Genomic DNA, 15,008 nt, shown 5'->3' with positions numbered 1-15,008 from the left:
CAGTGGAGCTTGGTATGAACCGGTTCCGGTTCGTTTATTTGGGTTTCTGCAGCCGTTACATCACAGGTTCTCATGGTTCTGGTTCCAGTATGAACAGAACCTGTCAGGATGTTTGGACAGTCACTGATGGGTTCTAAACTCAGACCCGGTTCTTGAACGGTTCTGCGGTTTGCAGCGGTTCAACTTCTGACCCGTCAGGCAGGTGGATCAGAACCAGAACCAGCTGTTAGAGACCAAGAAGATCTGTTGTTACCAGGCAACAGCAGGTTGGTTCTGGTTCTGAGGGGCTTGGAGGAGAGCGTTTGTCTCTAAGCTCAGAGTGGACCGATCCCTGAGGAAGAACCGGGCCTGTTCCAGAACCTTTGGGAACGTTTTCATATTAAAGATATTTATAGATTATTGGTTTCAGATCTTGACATAAATTTAAATGTTGTTACATATTTGTTTTGCTAAAGCACTTTACAGAAATTTCAAACATTGTGACCATTGATCCGGATCGACCCACTTTCATAAAAATAGCACCTGATCGAAGGACGAGCAGAACCGGGTCGGTCCAATGGGAGTTCTATGGAGGCCCTGAAGGGTCACTCAGAGTTTTCTGGTTCCAAGTTGAGGAGCTTTTCCCAACTAAGGTTCCCAAGACAAACTTCACAGTTCCAGGAAAGGTCCGTTTGGATCTAGACTTGTGGACAGAACCCGGACGGATCCGGATCATCTGCTCACCACCTCTGGATTATCCCTGGATCAGTCTGGACAGGAGGGGTAATGCCGATGTTCTGGAGACTGTGCCACTTCCAGGATCGGTCCGGTTCTCCCTGTAGCTGGAACTGAACCGATGAAGTTCCTGAACGGGAAGAATCGGTTCCGGTGCCAATCGTCATGTTGGGAACGGGAACATCTGGGTTTGAAGGAGGAACAGCTGCTGGAGATAAATCCAGATGTGGTGAGGGAACGTTAGTTGGGAAACCTCCTGAGTGTGACCCTTCAGGGCTCCTGTAGTCCATCAGGAAGAAGAAAGCGCCTCCTTCTGGTGACATCAAGTCCTGCGATTTCCTCTCCGGCCACGACCTTCGACCTCCTCACCGGATGTGCGTCAGACACAGGTTCTCGCACTCCTCTTGGGTCTCGAAGCGATTAGCGTTGCCGTCGCAGCCGCCGTACCAGAACCGGATGCACTCGTTCTGAACGGTGTCGAAGAACCACATCATGGTGTAGACCTGGCAGCCGCCGGGGTCCTGGCGCTGGAGGCAGGCGTCTGCATGGAGAGAAGAAGAAGAACGACTCCAACACCTGACTGGAGGAATGGAAGAGCAACGGTTCTGGACATCAGAGCTACAGGTGAACCTTTAACACCTGTGGCTCTGATGGATCACCTGGAGGCTGAGGAGTGAGTGATCACCTTTAGAGAAGACCGTGACCTCCGGCTGCGGCCTCTTGTTGGGATCTGAGAGGGAAAACGGATCGGTCAGATCTACAGGAGACAAATATCTACAGCAACCCGAGCTCAGCTTCATGCAGATGTTAGTGGAAGCAGGAAGGAGGAAACCATGTCAACATGCCACGGGTTCTTCTTCTGCATCCTAACATTTCTCCAGGATTCCCGAGTCGACCGGCTCACATCAAGGAGCCGAGACCTTCCATGGTTCTGGGTCGTTTCTCAGCCTGGGACCCCCGAGCTGAGCTTTGACAATAAACTATCTGCCACATAAAGTTGTTTGAATTTCAACAAGAGCTTGGATACCAAAGTGATATCTTAATGCCACAAACGGTGATCAGATGTTTAACTGCTAACAGTTTAGCCCTTAGCAGCTAAGCTAGTAGAGCAACTAGCATACTAGCACTGAAATGCTAAAACAGTCATTTCTCTCTCAAACGTCGTCTATGTCAGACTAATTAGAGATAAAACTATAAAATATCCAAGAAACGTCTAAATAATCAGAAATCTCAGGAGTTTTGCTCTCGGTCAACAAGAACTGAGGTTCAGCTGCAGACAAGCTTCAGGACGTCCAGGTCTCTTCCTGAGGAGGGCGCCACAGAGTTGCCCCAGTGCAGAGTTTGCTGGGTGGCTGAATCGTCCATGAACTGGTGGGTCAGAAGGATAAAACAAAATGGCTCAAAGATCTGGACGTGTTGGACAGTGGGACCGGGAAGAAGAAAACCATCAGCCTGGACACTAACCCTGACCCCTGACCCCTGACCCTCTCCAGCAGTTAGAGGAAGAAGGATGAAAAATACTGATCCAAAATATTAGAAAGTATTTAGCTTGCTAGTTTAGCTGGTTAGCTTAGCTACGTTAGTCTAGCTGCTAGCGACAAGTAGAATATTTAGTTTAAAAATTAAAGATTTAATCTGGAGCAAAATATTTAGTGAGCAAACAAGATACTTATCTGCAAATGAAAATTTGGTTTTCAAACAAAATATATTGCTAGCTAGCGAGATATTGTGCTAGCAACTTAGCTAGCAACCTAAATATTTTTCTTGAAAGCTTAACTTGGTCCAGCTAAACATTTAATTTGGATAAATAAATATTTAGCAACCAAACTATTGCTGTGAATTGTTTCCTCTGTAATGAACGGCTCCCTTACTGCAGCCGGCCCCTCCGGTCATCAGCCTGCAGGAGCGGCGCGCGCACACCGCGTCACACAGACACGCGGAAGCAGAGACGGACGAGAGCGGGCCGGTGTCGGTCAGGCTGGACTTACTCTGGACGCCACACGTCCGGAAACATTCATGCTCCGAGCTAAAGCGGTTGGCGTTGCCGCCACAGCCGCCGTACCAGAAGGGGGAGCATGCAGCGAGGGTTCTGTCAAAGAACCACCGCAGGACGAAGTCGGTACACTGGAAACCGAAATCAACGTCCAGCTGACACCGGGCTGCAAGCAGAACACACACATTTACTGACCACACACACACATTTACTGACCACACACACACATTTACTGACCACACACACACATTTACTGACCACACACACACATTTACTGACCACACACACCAGAGACCATCAAGGACAAAGTGAATCACAGAGGGACAACAAGAGGACAACCTCCTGTCCAGGTCAGTCTGATCTGCAGCAGTGACTGAACCCGGAGCCGACAGCTGCAGGTCTACTTGTGTACTGGTACTGTCCCGGTACTGAAGGTTTGGACCGGACTGTGTGTCCTACCGTTCAGGTCCGCTCCCAGCTCCATCTGACTGTCTCCTCTGCCCGGAGTCAGGATGACGTCCATCAGGTCCGTCTGGGTCTGTCCGGTCTGCTCCTGGTACCCCTGCTGCCCGGCGTCGGCCACCACCCTGCAGAAGGCAGCAACAGGTGGGGTCAGCACCGTCAACCACAGGGAGGCGGGACTTGGCGGCCCCCTGTTCTGCAACAGGGAGGTCAAACTTTCTGTGGGGTTTCTGGGAGCTGATTGGTCGACCAACTCCCTCTGGACCAATCAGCAGTTCAGCTGATCGTCAGGGTGACGATCAGCTGAACTGCTGAACATCTAAGAGGCGACTCTCAGCTTTGACTAGGACAGGCTGAAGGACTAGATCCTGGTGACAGCAGTCAGAGTTTCTGCAGGTTCTCACTCTGTGGAGGCGGTTTGTCCTCCTTCCGGGCCGGTCAGGTCCTGACAGCTGACAGAAGCGGGAGGAGACCCGATGAGTCCCTCTGCAACACATTGATGGAACCGTGGTTAAGGCCCGGTTACTGCTGCAGCAGCGCAGAGTTTCCAGCTGGGCTCTTACTGTTGAGGGCGGACAGGAAGACCCTGAAGAAGCGCAGGACGTAGCCGCGCTCCTCGGCCTGCAGCCGGCCCACGTGGACCAGGTGCTGCCGGACCGGGAGGCCGGCCAGCTCCTCCACCTGCGTCCGGTCGTAGCGTCCGCCCACCGCCACCACGAACACGGCCACGCCGTCGCAGCGGGCCCTGAGGGCGGCGCGGCGCAGCGCGGCGCCGTCCCGCCGGGCCGTTTGGGCCGCCACCACGGCCAGCAGCGCCCTCTTCCTGCGCGGCTGGCCGGCCTGCTGCGGCAGCGCCTCCTTCAGGGCCACGTCCAGCATGCGGTCCAGCGCCGAGGAGCCGCTCTGCTGCCGCGCCGTCCGCAGGTGGGTCTTCATCCCGTCCCGGTCCTGGTAGGTCTGCGGGCCGAACTCCAGCCTGTCGCCCTGCAGCGCCGCCACCCGGGCCTGGGCGCCGGGCCGGCGGGGCTGAGCGCTGACGGCCAGCTGCTCCACCACAGAGACCAGCAGCTGCTGCGCGCCGGCGAACTGGTCCGCCTGGACCTCCCTGGAGCCGTCCAGAACCAGAGCCAGGTCCAGTTCGGCCTGCAGCGGGGCCGGCGGGTCCACGATGAAGGAGCACTCTGAGGAGCGTCTGCAGGGGTCTGCAGGGACGGAGCGGAAAACCAAATTTGGAATTCAGATGGAAGCTGGAAAAGTCCCGGTCCGGTCCGGTTCTGGAGATCAGACTTTACTGTGACCTGATGAATTTCTGGATCAGGAGCTTCACAGGTTTGACTGTTTGGAACCAGTAAAGGAAAGAGATCAGGGTGGTGGGTTCCTTTACCGTAGCAGATGGCACAGATCCTGATCCTGGTCAGCTCGGCGGCCATGTTGTCCTGCCTGGTCAACAGGGTGAACATAGAGTTCCCCGAATCGTCAACCTGCCGGAAAACAGATCAGAATCACTTTGTCTGATACACGTTACCTTCCTTCAGCATGTAAACCGTGATCAGAACGGTCACCGCTGCCACGGCTCGCTGGGCCTCACCTCCACGGCGTTCTGAATCCCAGGAGCTCCGGTCAGAGAAATGACGGCTGGGACGATGTTCAAGGCGCGGTACTCCATCACCGCCGTCAGAACGTCGTCGACGTCCTCCGAGCGGCCGGCAGAAAAGAAAACCGCCACCTTCCTCAGCAGCGTTCCGGCCCGCACGCGCTTGAAGACGTTGTGACCCACGAAGCGCATGGCGGCGCCGAGCCGCGGCTTGTTGGACGTCCTCTCCAGGGCGAAGTTCTGCACCGCCTCCCTCAGCTGGGCCTTCTGCTGGTAGTCCTGGAAGCGGATCAGGTACTTGGTGTAGCTGCTGAATCCCACCACGGCAACGCGGGCGCCTCGCGGACAGTTGCTCTCCGCCACCTCGATGTCGTCCAGCAGCGACAGCAGGGCGGAGCGCTGCCTCTCGAAGGCGGCCGGCGTCACGCCGTCGGACATGTCCAGGCCAAAGACCAGCTCTGTGGGGAAGGCCGGGCAGCCGGCGTCACCTGGAAACCAACGAAGAAGAAAGTAACGGCTCGCTGTGAAGGTTTGGCTCAGCAAGAAATCATTTAACTGATTCAGACTGAAGAACTTTTATTATTATTATTCAGGAGCTTCTTCTTCTCCTGTTTCTTCTCAGCACTTCCTCCGAATTGACAAACTCTGGATCCAATGTTCAGAATGAGGCGCCGCCATCCGGGTCGGTGCGGATACGTACCGGAGGAACACGCTGTGAGGAGAGGAGAACCGGGTCAGAGACCAGCTGCAGGTTCTGCAGGTTCTGCAGGTTCTGAACTCACCACAGTTGTCCCGGATGTAGGTGACCAGCTGACACTCCTGACAGACAGACAGACAGACAGACAGACAGACAGACAGACAGACAGACAGACAGACAGGTGAGCAGCTGCAGATCTGGACAGGTGAGACTTTCTCAGGTAGACTTACAGACAGAGAAGGAAATCCCGGCGGCCCTCTGGACCCCTGCAGAGAGAGTCACCACTTCATTCATCCATCTCTCATGTTTTCATCTCGTCCATTTGGACCCGGTTCTTCCGGGTCACTCACCCTGTGTCCGGAATGTCCCGGCTCTCCAGGCGTTCCCGGCGCTCCGGTCCCGCCCGCGCTCCCCTGCAGGAACCCAAACACACACACCGGAGTCACTCACACCCGGCTGGTTCCGAAGTCCAACCGGGCCAGAACTCACCGCTCGGCCTCGGTTCCCCTTGCGACCCGGCTCTCCCTTGGTCCCCTGCAGCCCGTCCTCGCCCTGCAGGAAGAGACGCGTTTGTTGACAGGAAGTGGCGGCTGCAGGAACTCTGAGAAAATAAAAGCTTTGACTCGGAGCAAACAGCCATTCATCACGACCGGACCGGACCGGACGGTTCTGTTTGGACCCGACTGACAGGATCAGCACAGCAGCTGGAGGCTAAGCAAGCCAGAACCGACTGAAACCGGGCCAGAACCAACAGGAACCGGGCCAGAACCGACAGGAACCGAGCCAGAACCGACAGGAACCGGGCCAGAACCGACAGGAACCGAGCCAGAACCGACAGGAACCGGGCCAGAACCGACAGGAACCGAGCCAGAACCGACAGGAACCGGGCCAGAACCGACAGGAACCGGGCCAGAACCGACAGGAACCGGGCCAGAACCGACAGGAACCGGGCCAGAACCGACAGGAACCGGGCCAGAACCGACAGGAACCGGGCCAGGGCCGACAGGAACCGGGCCAGAACCGACAGGAACCGGGCCAGAACCGACAGGAACCGGGCCAGAACCGACAGGAACCGGGCCAGAACCGACAGGAACCGGGCCAGTTCCACCAGCTGCTGCTAAGAGAAAGTTGAGGGAAAAAATGTTGAGGTGGCTCCACAAAAACAGTTCTTGTGGCGGCCATCTTGGTAGACACCGTAACCAACTGTCATGGCGGTTGCTATGGAGATAATATGACAACAATAAACAAGCCACAGACTCAGAACGAACTCTCTCCTCTATCCTCACTTATAAAATAAATGAGTTCATTACAAATATTGCAGGATTTCAGTGATATATCGCCAGCAATATTAGCTTAGCTAAACGCGCAGCTATGGGTTATATTAGCGGTAGACATTGAGCGCTAATGCGGTGGCTTTAACCTTGATGGATAATTCTCCCGAGCAGCTCGAGTCCTCAGAGGGTTTGGACTCGCGTCCAAACCGTGAGCCTGAGTCGGTCTGAGTGGCAGGAGGCTAACGGCGCCGCGGTTAGCTTCAGACATCCAGCATCGCTAGGCAGCTAGCGGTGTGACTGAGACACTTCCAGTCTGGCTTATTCAAAAAGTTAAGTGTTTTGTTTTTTATCTTTAAAGAAAAACAATCATCATCAGCCTGGCAGCCCACAGGCTGATGCTGACGCTGCATTTGAAAAACAATGAAGGACAATTTTGAAGTCGTCGGTTCAATTATTGATCAGATTTTCTAAATCACTATAAAACAAGAATTCTATTTTTAAATATCGATTTTTGAAAAATTGTCTTTGCCAATCTTTTGGATGGAATTTCTCTCGTAGGTATCAGGGCGGTTCTGGTCCATATGGCCCGGTTCTGCTGCCTGGTTGCTGGTTAGAATCCCAGTGGAAATGCTCAGAGCAGCCAGTTTGGTACCAGAACCGTTCAGCGGGTCGTCTCCACCAGCAGACGGAGGTTTTTACCTCAGGACCAGATTACAGTGTACTCCGGGTCAATCTGACCTGGTTTCCATGGAAACGGACTCACCGTCAGGCCGGGGTAACCGGGGAAACCAGGATCTCCCTGTTCAGACACAGACAGCCAATCAAAATGCAGAAACTCTGAGGACAGCAGAGCGTCCTGACATCGGCTTTACCTTGGCACCGCCGGGTCCCGGAGGTCCGATCCCGTCTCTGCCGTCCTGACCCTGAAACAGAGCGCTGACCCGTCAGAACCACAACCACAACCACAACCAGAACCTGCTGTGCCATACCGGAGCTCCTCTGGTTCCCTGCGGTCCTGGAACTCCAGGACCTCCTGGATCTCCCGGTTGGCCCTGAACACAACACTTGGGTTACTTCTGACCCGACCCGGGTCCGACCAGAACATGGCCAGAACCGGAGAAGGCCGACGCTCACCTTCAGTCCGACCGCTCCGAGCCGCCCCGCCGGACCGGCCTCTCCCATCGGCCCCGCCGCGCCCTGCAGGTAACCACGGCAACAAAGTCAGGGCAGGCGGCGCTCCGAGGGCAGAGCGTCCCTGAACGCATCACACAGTCTGAAATGTTTCAAACCAAGTCGTTTTGTTCTGGGATTATTTGGGATTATTCGTTTCAGGATTTCCTCTTGATGTTTTCATCAGCAACAGAAATAAATTTGATGAAAGTGAAAATATTAGAAAGTGATCAGAAACTGATACAGAGAGAATCAATGATGTCAAACTTTGATCAATAAAATCCAATAATCTGATTGATCAGCCGATCAGTTTCTTTTTCTGATCAGATTTCCGAGTTTCAGCAGATTAAAATCATATTTCTAGTTTTACATCTGACTTCCATTTTGTTTTGTGAACCTGAAATAAATTGAGAGGAAGTACAAATCAATAATCCATAAACAGAAACTAAACTCTGCTATAAAATGTCTCTTTGGGTCGGCTGCTGCAGGAACTGCCAGATGCAGAAACCTCTGGCCCCTGCTGGCCGCTGTTCATATGGCAGCTTCTTCTAAACCTCCATCAGTGGTCGGCATGGCGACCTGATCGCTGAGATCTGCAGCTGCTTGCTAAAGTCGGGATGTAAAACACGTGCAGCTAATAAATAAACCGAAGCTGCAGATCCGTGTTTACCTCCAGGACTAAAAGATGGAGGTCAGGCATAAACAGACGACCTGCATGTTCATCATTAACACAAACACAGCAGGAACACTGAGGCCCATCGCTGCCAGATGTGAGTCAGTCAGCAGAAAACAACAAATATAAACAGAACCGGGTCCGTTCACACGGTCAGCAGGGTTTAAACAGGAATCCCAGACTTTCATTTACTACTTTTACCACCTCTACAATATTTTACAATATTTTACTACCAACACAAAATCAAGCCAATTTCACGCCGATTTCCGGTGATTGGTGAATATTTACGTACTTTTTTTTCTACCTTTAGTTGCTCCTTACTACCTCTGACCACGGCGTGGAAACCGCGGTCATGACAACAGACAACAAATTCACATTTCTGTGTTTGGGGTTAAATAAAAAAACAAACATGTTTTGTTGCTCACTGCTAACTACAACGTGAGCTACGCTAATCATATTTCTACTGATGCTAATGCACTACATCAATGCAATAGTTAGCGGAGGCTAATGTGCTACATCAATATGGTGTTTAGACCAGGCTAATGCTAAAGTGCTAAATTCCGCCATGTTTTCATCCATGACAGAATGTGAGGATCTGAAAACAATAATATTTATTTAATAAACACTGCTGGTTGGTTGTTTGTGGAAATGTTGCATTCTTCTTTATATCTGACTTTTCATTTGGAACAGAAAATGTGAGGAGAGGAAACGGACCTGCTGCGTAGACAGCTACTTCAAAATAAGAGCATGAATACAAATATTCAGCTACTTGAAGGATTCTGGTACCAATAAAACGTTTTTCCTCAATGTTTATGAAGCAGCAGAATAAATTAGCGCGTTAGCTTGTGCTAATGTAGGGGAAGCTAAGTGAGCTAAGCTAAAGGTTCGCTGAGCTACGTTTGCTCCTTCGAGATAAAGGCGAGACAAAATGTTCCAGCTGACCTGAGGTCCGGTCAGGCCCGGCACTCCTCTGGGTCCGGTCGGGCCCTGGACGCCGCGGGGCCCCTGCAGGGACACGAGACAGACAGAACGCCGTCACTCAGCCTGGCACCGTCCAGAACCACCGCGGTCCAGAACCACCGCGGTCCAGAACCACCGCGGTCCAGAACCACCGCGGTCCAGAACCACCGCGGTCCAGAACCACCGCGGTCCAGACAACTGCAGCCCAGCGTGGCTCGGGTCTCACCTGAGGCCCGGCAGCACCTGGAGGTCCATTTGGACCTGGAGAACCTGACGGTCCGGCCGGGCCCTGCAGGAACAGAAAGGGTTAAAAAGGTTCCAGCTTGGAACAGAACCAGCAGAACCAGGAAAGTTCTGACCTTCTGACCCGGATTCCCTCGCCTCCCGTCCTGACCCTGACAATGAAAGAGAGGAAGAAGGTTACCATCATCATCATCATCATCATAAACTCTGATGACCAGCATCTGATTAAAGCCGGTTTGATTATTACTAATCAACGCTGATCAATAGATCAGATCTATTGATATTTAATGTTAATGATGAGAAACTTTGATCTGCTGAAATATTCTGCATTAATAACTGAAACTAAACCCAAATCTGGTTCTGATCCGATGAATTTGGTTTTTCTGTGGAGCAGAAACTGTTTGGATCAGAACCAGAACCGCCGAGCCGCTCAGCAGAACCAAACATGGAGGTCAACACGGAACTGACCCGGTTTCCTGTGATGCCCGGCTCTCCTAGTGGTCCGTCCTCTCCTGGAGAGCCCTGTGGGTACACAAACGGGTCAGAGACCGGACACAGCAGAACCAGAACCAGAACCGGCTTCCTCTCCAGGTTCCACCTGAACCCGAGCAGTGACCAGAGGGTGGAGTCATTATGTCATCGGTTCTCTCCAGCCGTCTGTAACTTTCATTTATTAAAGTTTCTGCAGAAAGAAACTGGAACAAACCGGATCTGATTTAAGGTTTGCTCTGCGCCTCGCCTGATTGGCTGATCCTGTCTGCTCAGGTGGCTCACCTGGAGGAAGCCGCTCTCTAGTGTGTGTTACCGGTAATCCTGGGTATCCGTCCTCTCCTTTGGGTCCAGGAGCCGTGTCGTCTCGGCCCGGCTCACCCTGCAACACACCGAGGTTTGGAGTGAAAACAGAAACATGAGCAGATGTTGCTTTAGGAATCTGAAGAAGAAAAACTGTTTTAATTCCACTTCTTGACATTCCAGGTGTTCCGTATGACGGAGCTGGACGTGTTTTACTAAATCAGGGTCACATTTGACCCTGCGTTGATGACCTTCGACCTTCTGGATTACGAACATTCAAACTTGTGTGTGTGCTAATATCTGTGAGCGATGTACGTTTGGCGGCCATTTTTCTGGACACATTTTTTTTAAAGACGAAAAAACTAGCTGAAACATGCTAGCTGTTAGCATATCTACCATAGACATAAATATGAAGACGCCTCATTGAGTGCTGATCCTGCGTTACGTTGCCGCCATCTTGTGTGTGGCAGCAGAGCCAGCAGAGCTCTCAGTCCTTGTTTCAACCTTTTACAAAACAAACTGATTCACTGGCATCACCTTTCACAGGTAGTGGTGAAAGAGCAGAATTACTTAAACAACCCAGAAATATTTCCTATGTAGCTAAACTGGCCCAAAGTAACCACTGACTGTTAGCATAGCTAACATTTTCATGCAGTTTTCTAATGAGAGCTGATGAGAAACTGCTGTTTCATTAGAGACCAGAGGATTCAGAGGAAAGGTCAGTCAGGATCGGAGCTGTTCTTCTGTCTTCATGATGTCGGAGTTCAGCTAGAAAGAGTCAGAGCCCAACATGATGAAAATACAACTTTATCCTGGACGTCTCCCAGTTTGACCAGCAGACTGTGGCCAGTGTTCCCAGTATAATAAATAAATACATACATTTGTGTTTTATTGCCCACTTTTATTCTTTCACTTTTTGTGTATTTTTAAGAGAAATATCTCAATCTGTAGTTTTAGTGTATTAAGACAGCTTATGTAATGAAATCAAAATAATTTACTGTCTGTAGTTTCCAGAGTTAAAATACCAACCTGTAATGTTTTATTCCAGAAAAAAAGAAAACATATGTAGCTAATGTTTGACAAGGACTGACTTATCAAAGTTTATTGTCTTTATAGTAAAGTATAAAGAAAATAAAAGGAAACACATTTTTCTTCATATCTTGAAATGTTAAATGTGCATTAAATGATGGAATCCTGTAAATATGTTCTTTAAAAGTTTAAACGTTCATCCATGTCAATATAAAAACTTTCTGCTCTTTATTCAGAAATCCCCCAAAACAATTAAATAATCCCATCAAAACTTAGAAACTCTGTCGTTAGACCTTTCTTTCAAGACCAAAATATGCCAATGACAGGAATGAACTTAAAATACTTTGTAGAACTTTCAGGTTCGGTCCATTTACTTGTGTTAAATTACTGTCACATTCAACATGGCACTCCATGTCCATGAGCTCCACTGCTAACGCTAATGCTAACGCTAACACTACTTCCCCTACAGGAAGTTGTCATATGATCTGTGGCAGATTTAAGAAAATGGATCTGGTTCTGGAGCAGAAACCGGATCCAAAGGAATCTTCCTGTTTTCTATCCAGGTGAGTTCATCCTGATGTTTCTGTTTCACATTTACAGGAATCATCATCCTGGACCTGCTCTGACATCATCGCCTCCTCTGCCTTCTGATTGGACATTTAAAGCCCATTTGGGTTTGAGGAGGAGGTCAAAGGTCACCTGCAGCGTGATCATTGCAACCTCTGCTGGACTCACCGGGTCTCCTCTGAGTCCTCGCTGTCCTTCCGGCCCGCGCTCCCCTCTGATTCCAGGGATGCCCTGAGGAGGAAAAGGTCAAAGGTTAGAGCAACCAGGCTGGGTCAGAACCAGAACCAGAACCAGAACCAGAAATGTTTTCCTGCTTTCTGAAGTCTAAGTGAATAAACTGAAGCATCTGAACCTGGAATAGCTGAAGAATGAACAAACAGATAGATAGATGAATGAATGAATGAATGAATGAACAAACAGATAGATAGATGAATGAATGAATGAATGAATGAATGAACAGAGATGAATGAATGAACAAATGAACAAACAGTTGAATGAATGCATGAACACATGAATGAATGAATGAACAAACAGATGAATGAATGAACGAATGAACAAACAGATGAATGAATGAATGAACGAATGAACAAACAGATGAATGAATGAATGAATGAATGAATGAATGGGTTCAGGTACCGGGTTCCCTGGATGTCCTCTCTCTCCTCCAGCTCCATCTTTTCCCGTTTCTCCCTGGAAACGGAAACAGAAATCCGTCCAATCAGCTTCCGGATCATTTCCAGAAACTGAATAGAACCCGAGCAGATCCGGGATCAGCCGGCGGAACCGACCGGGATCTTTCACGCCTTTTAACATTTATTTAATTCATTCATTAATGTCACAATATCTAAATAAATATTTACTTATAACTTATAACTGCTCTCCACTTCATACCTTGCATGTGTACATAGCTAAATAACTTCTATTTTACTCTCATTCCTGCACTTTATATTTAATATTTATATTTATATTGTATTTTATTTATTCTGGAGTAACCAAGTAACATTGAAACCTCAAAACATTGTCCTGAGCCGTATGCAACAAAATTTCGTTCTGAATACACCCTGTGCATACAAAATGATAATAAAGTCAGTCTAAGTCTAAGATGAACATTAAGCTAACAAGCTAACTATTTAGCTCCAAGCTACATAAACATTTAGCTAACCAGATAACTTTAAATATTTATTAAATATGTAGCTCACTCAGACAGCTAGTAATTTAGCTTCACACCAAACATTTAGCTCCAAGCTAAACATTTAGCTCCAAGCTAAACATTTAGCTCCAACCTAAACATTTAGCTCCAACCTAAACATTTAGCTCCAACCTAAACATTTAGCTCCAAGCTAAACATTTAGCTCCAAGCTAAACATTTAGCTCCAACCTAAACATTTAGCTCCAAGCTAAACATTTAGCTCCAACCTAAACATTTAGCTCCAACCTAAACATTTCGCTCCAAGCTAAACATTTAGCTCCAAGTTAAACATTTAGCTCCAAGCTAAACATTTAGCTCCAACCTAAACATTTAGCTCCAAGCTAAACATTTAGCTCCAACCTAAACATTTAGCTCCAACCTAAACATTTAGCTCCAAGCTAAACATTTAGCTCCAAGCTAAACATTTAGCTAGCTTAGAGCTACTTTTTGACTGTGTAGCTTTAGAAATGCTGGTTTTGGTCTCAGGATCTCTACTGCTATTGGACCGGATCTGCTCCGAGGATCCACCAGAACCGCAGAACCCGATGCGCCGAAGCTGCTGTGGTGCTGGTACCTGTTCCCCATTGATCCCGTTCACCCCGTCTTCTCCGTTTTCCCCCTGCAGCCACAGAAAATCGCAGTCAGACGTCGTTCGGACCGGACTGTCGGTCCAAACGTCCCGCCATCCAGCGGCTGAGCATCACTCACCTGGTTCCCACGCAGGCCGCGGCCGCCCTGCAACACACACAGCAAGGAGTCACACAGACTGGCCCGGACCGGACCGGACCGGACCGGGTCAGAGCCCAGAGACCGAACCGAACCGGGTCAGAGCTGGCTTCTACCTTTTGTCCTCTGAGTCCGGGGCAGCCCTGGACGCCTGGAGGTCCGTCGGGTCCAGAATCGCCACGCTCGCCCTGCAAAGACAGAACGGGTCAGATCAGGCAGCATGGAGGAACGGGTTCTGCTGGTTCTGGAGGGGTTTGGTCCAGGAATGTTTGGGTTCCAAAACGTTTCCAAACAGTTTCTGTTTACCAAAGAGCCCTTCCCTCCCCAGAATTTAAATAAATTTGTTCATATTAATACTTTATCTTGTATTAAATAAACCGTTTTATTGCTCTAAGTATGGAAGTAAATATGTGCCATCAGAATTTGAATTAAAAATGCCTCTGAAATTTGAATGCTGTATATTAGTGCTTACTTTTTCAGTATTAAAATAAATTCAGAATATATTTTTAACCTAAAAAAAATTCGGTGTCATTTTTTTTACATGGTTGCAATTTTCATTTATTAAAAAAAATCACATTCCTATTTTAAAGTCATCAAATTTTCAATATACATATTTTTCACAGTTTAAATTTTCAGTGTTAAAAAATTCAGCATATAAAAAATTCAACTTTTCAAAATTCAAATGCAATATTTTCGTTGTCCTCCAATTCAACTTGCTCAAATTCGCCGTCTCAAATTCAGCGTCTAAAAATTCGCTGTAAAAATTGTAAGAGTGAAAATTGGAGTTATGAAAATGTAAAATGTTTTGGGAAATGTTTTATTGTGAAAGGCTGGCTGAAAGGTAGCCTTTCAGCCAGTGTCCTCAAACAAACACTTTACTGTAGCAAAGTGTTTGTTTGAGGACTACATTTGTCGTCATGGAGTT

The 15,008-nt window shown here is 49.0% G+C and overlaps 1 protein-coding gene across 5 annotated transcripts in view; it reads right to left on the bottom strand.

Moving 5' to 3' along the window:
* Positions 1-8: 8 nt before the first annotated feature.
* Positions 9-15,008, bottom strand: part of col6a4a (collagen, type VI, alpha 4a) — a 70,331-nt gene continuing 55,331 nt past the window's right edge. For 3 of the 5 annotated variants that reach the window (XM_044116428.1, XM_044116433.1, XM_044116429.1), the window contains 27 exons: positions 14,200-14,271; positions 14,066-14,092; positions 13,932-13,976; positions 12,805-12,858; positions 12,337-12,399; positions 10,586-10,651; positions 10,249-10,302; positions 9,897-9,932; positions 9,764-9,826; positions 9,520-9,582; positions 7,869-7,931; positions 7,724-7,786; positions 7,607-7,657; positions 7,498-7,533; positions 5,950-6,012; positions 5,811-5,873; positions 5,691-5,726; positions 5,546-5,582; positions 5,464-5,475; positions 4,758-5,251; positions 4,554-4,650; positions 3,733-4,371; positions 3,574-3,655; positions 3,167-3,294; positions 2,703-2,873; positions 1,400-1,444; positions 9-1,255 (listed from right to left, as the gene is read on the bottom strand). In XM_044116428.1, coding sequence (XP_043972363.1) covers positions 1,080-1,255; positions 1,400-1,444; positions 2,703-2,873; positions 3,167-3,294; positions 3,574-3,655; positions 3,733-4,371; positions 4,554-4,650; positions 4,758-5,251; positions 5,464-5,475; positions 5,546-5,582; positions 5,691-5,726; positions 5,811-5,873; positions 5,950-6,012; positions 7,498-7,533; positions 7,607-7,657; positions 7,724-7,786; positions 7,869-7,931; positions 9,520-9,582; positions 9,764-9,826; positions 9,897-9,932; positions 10,249-10,302; positions 10,586-10,651; positions 12,337-12,399; positions 12,805-12,858; positions 13,932-13,976; positions 14,066-14,092; positions 14,200-14,271 — 2,799 coding nt within the window. In that variant the 3' untranslated portion in view covers positions 9-1,079. The remainder of the gene's footprint in view (positions 1,256-1,399; positions 1,445-2,702; positions 2,874-3,166; positions 3,295-3,573; positions 3,656-3,732; positions 4,372-4,553; positions 4,651-4,757; positions 5,252-5,463; positions 5,476-5,545; positions 5,583-5,690; positions 5,727-5,810; positions 5,874-5,949; positions 6,013-7,497; positions 7,534-7,606; positions 7,658-7,723; positions 7,787-7,868; positions 7,932-9,519; positions 9,583-9,763; positions 9,827-9,896; positions 9,933-10,248; positions 10,303-10,585; positions 10,652-12,336; positions 12,400-12,804; positions 12,859-13,931; positions 13,977-14,065; positions 14,093-14,199; positions 14,272-15,008) is intronic. The other 2 variants (XM_044116430.1, XM_044116431.1) reach the window with 2 other exon arrangements.

Source organism: Gambusia affinis, linkage group LG05 (genome assembly GCF_019740435.1).
Source record: "Gambusia affinis linkage group LG05, SWU_Gaff_1.0, whole genome shotgun sequence".
In the NCBI taxonomy this organism is placed as follows: domain Eukaryota; kingdom Metazoa; phylum Chordata; class Actinopteri; order Cyprinodontiformes; family Poeciliidae; genus Gambusia; species Gambusia affinis.
Note: the sequence above shows the minus strand (reverse complement) of the source record. Positions and strands in the feature narration are given on the sequence as shown.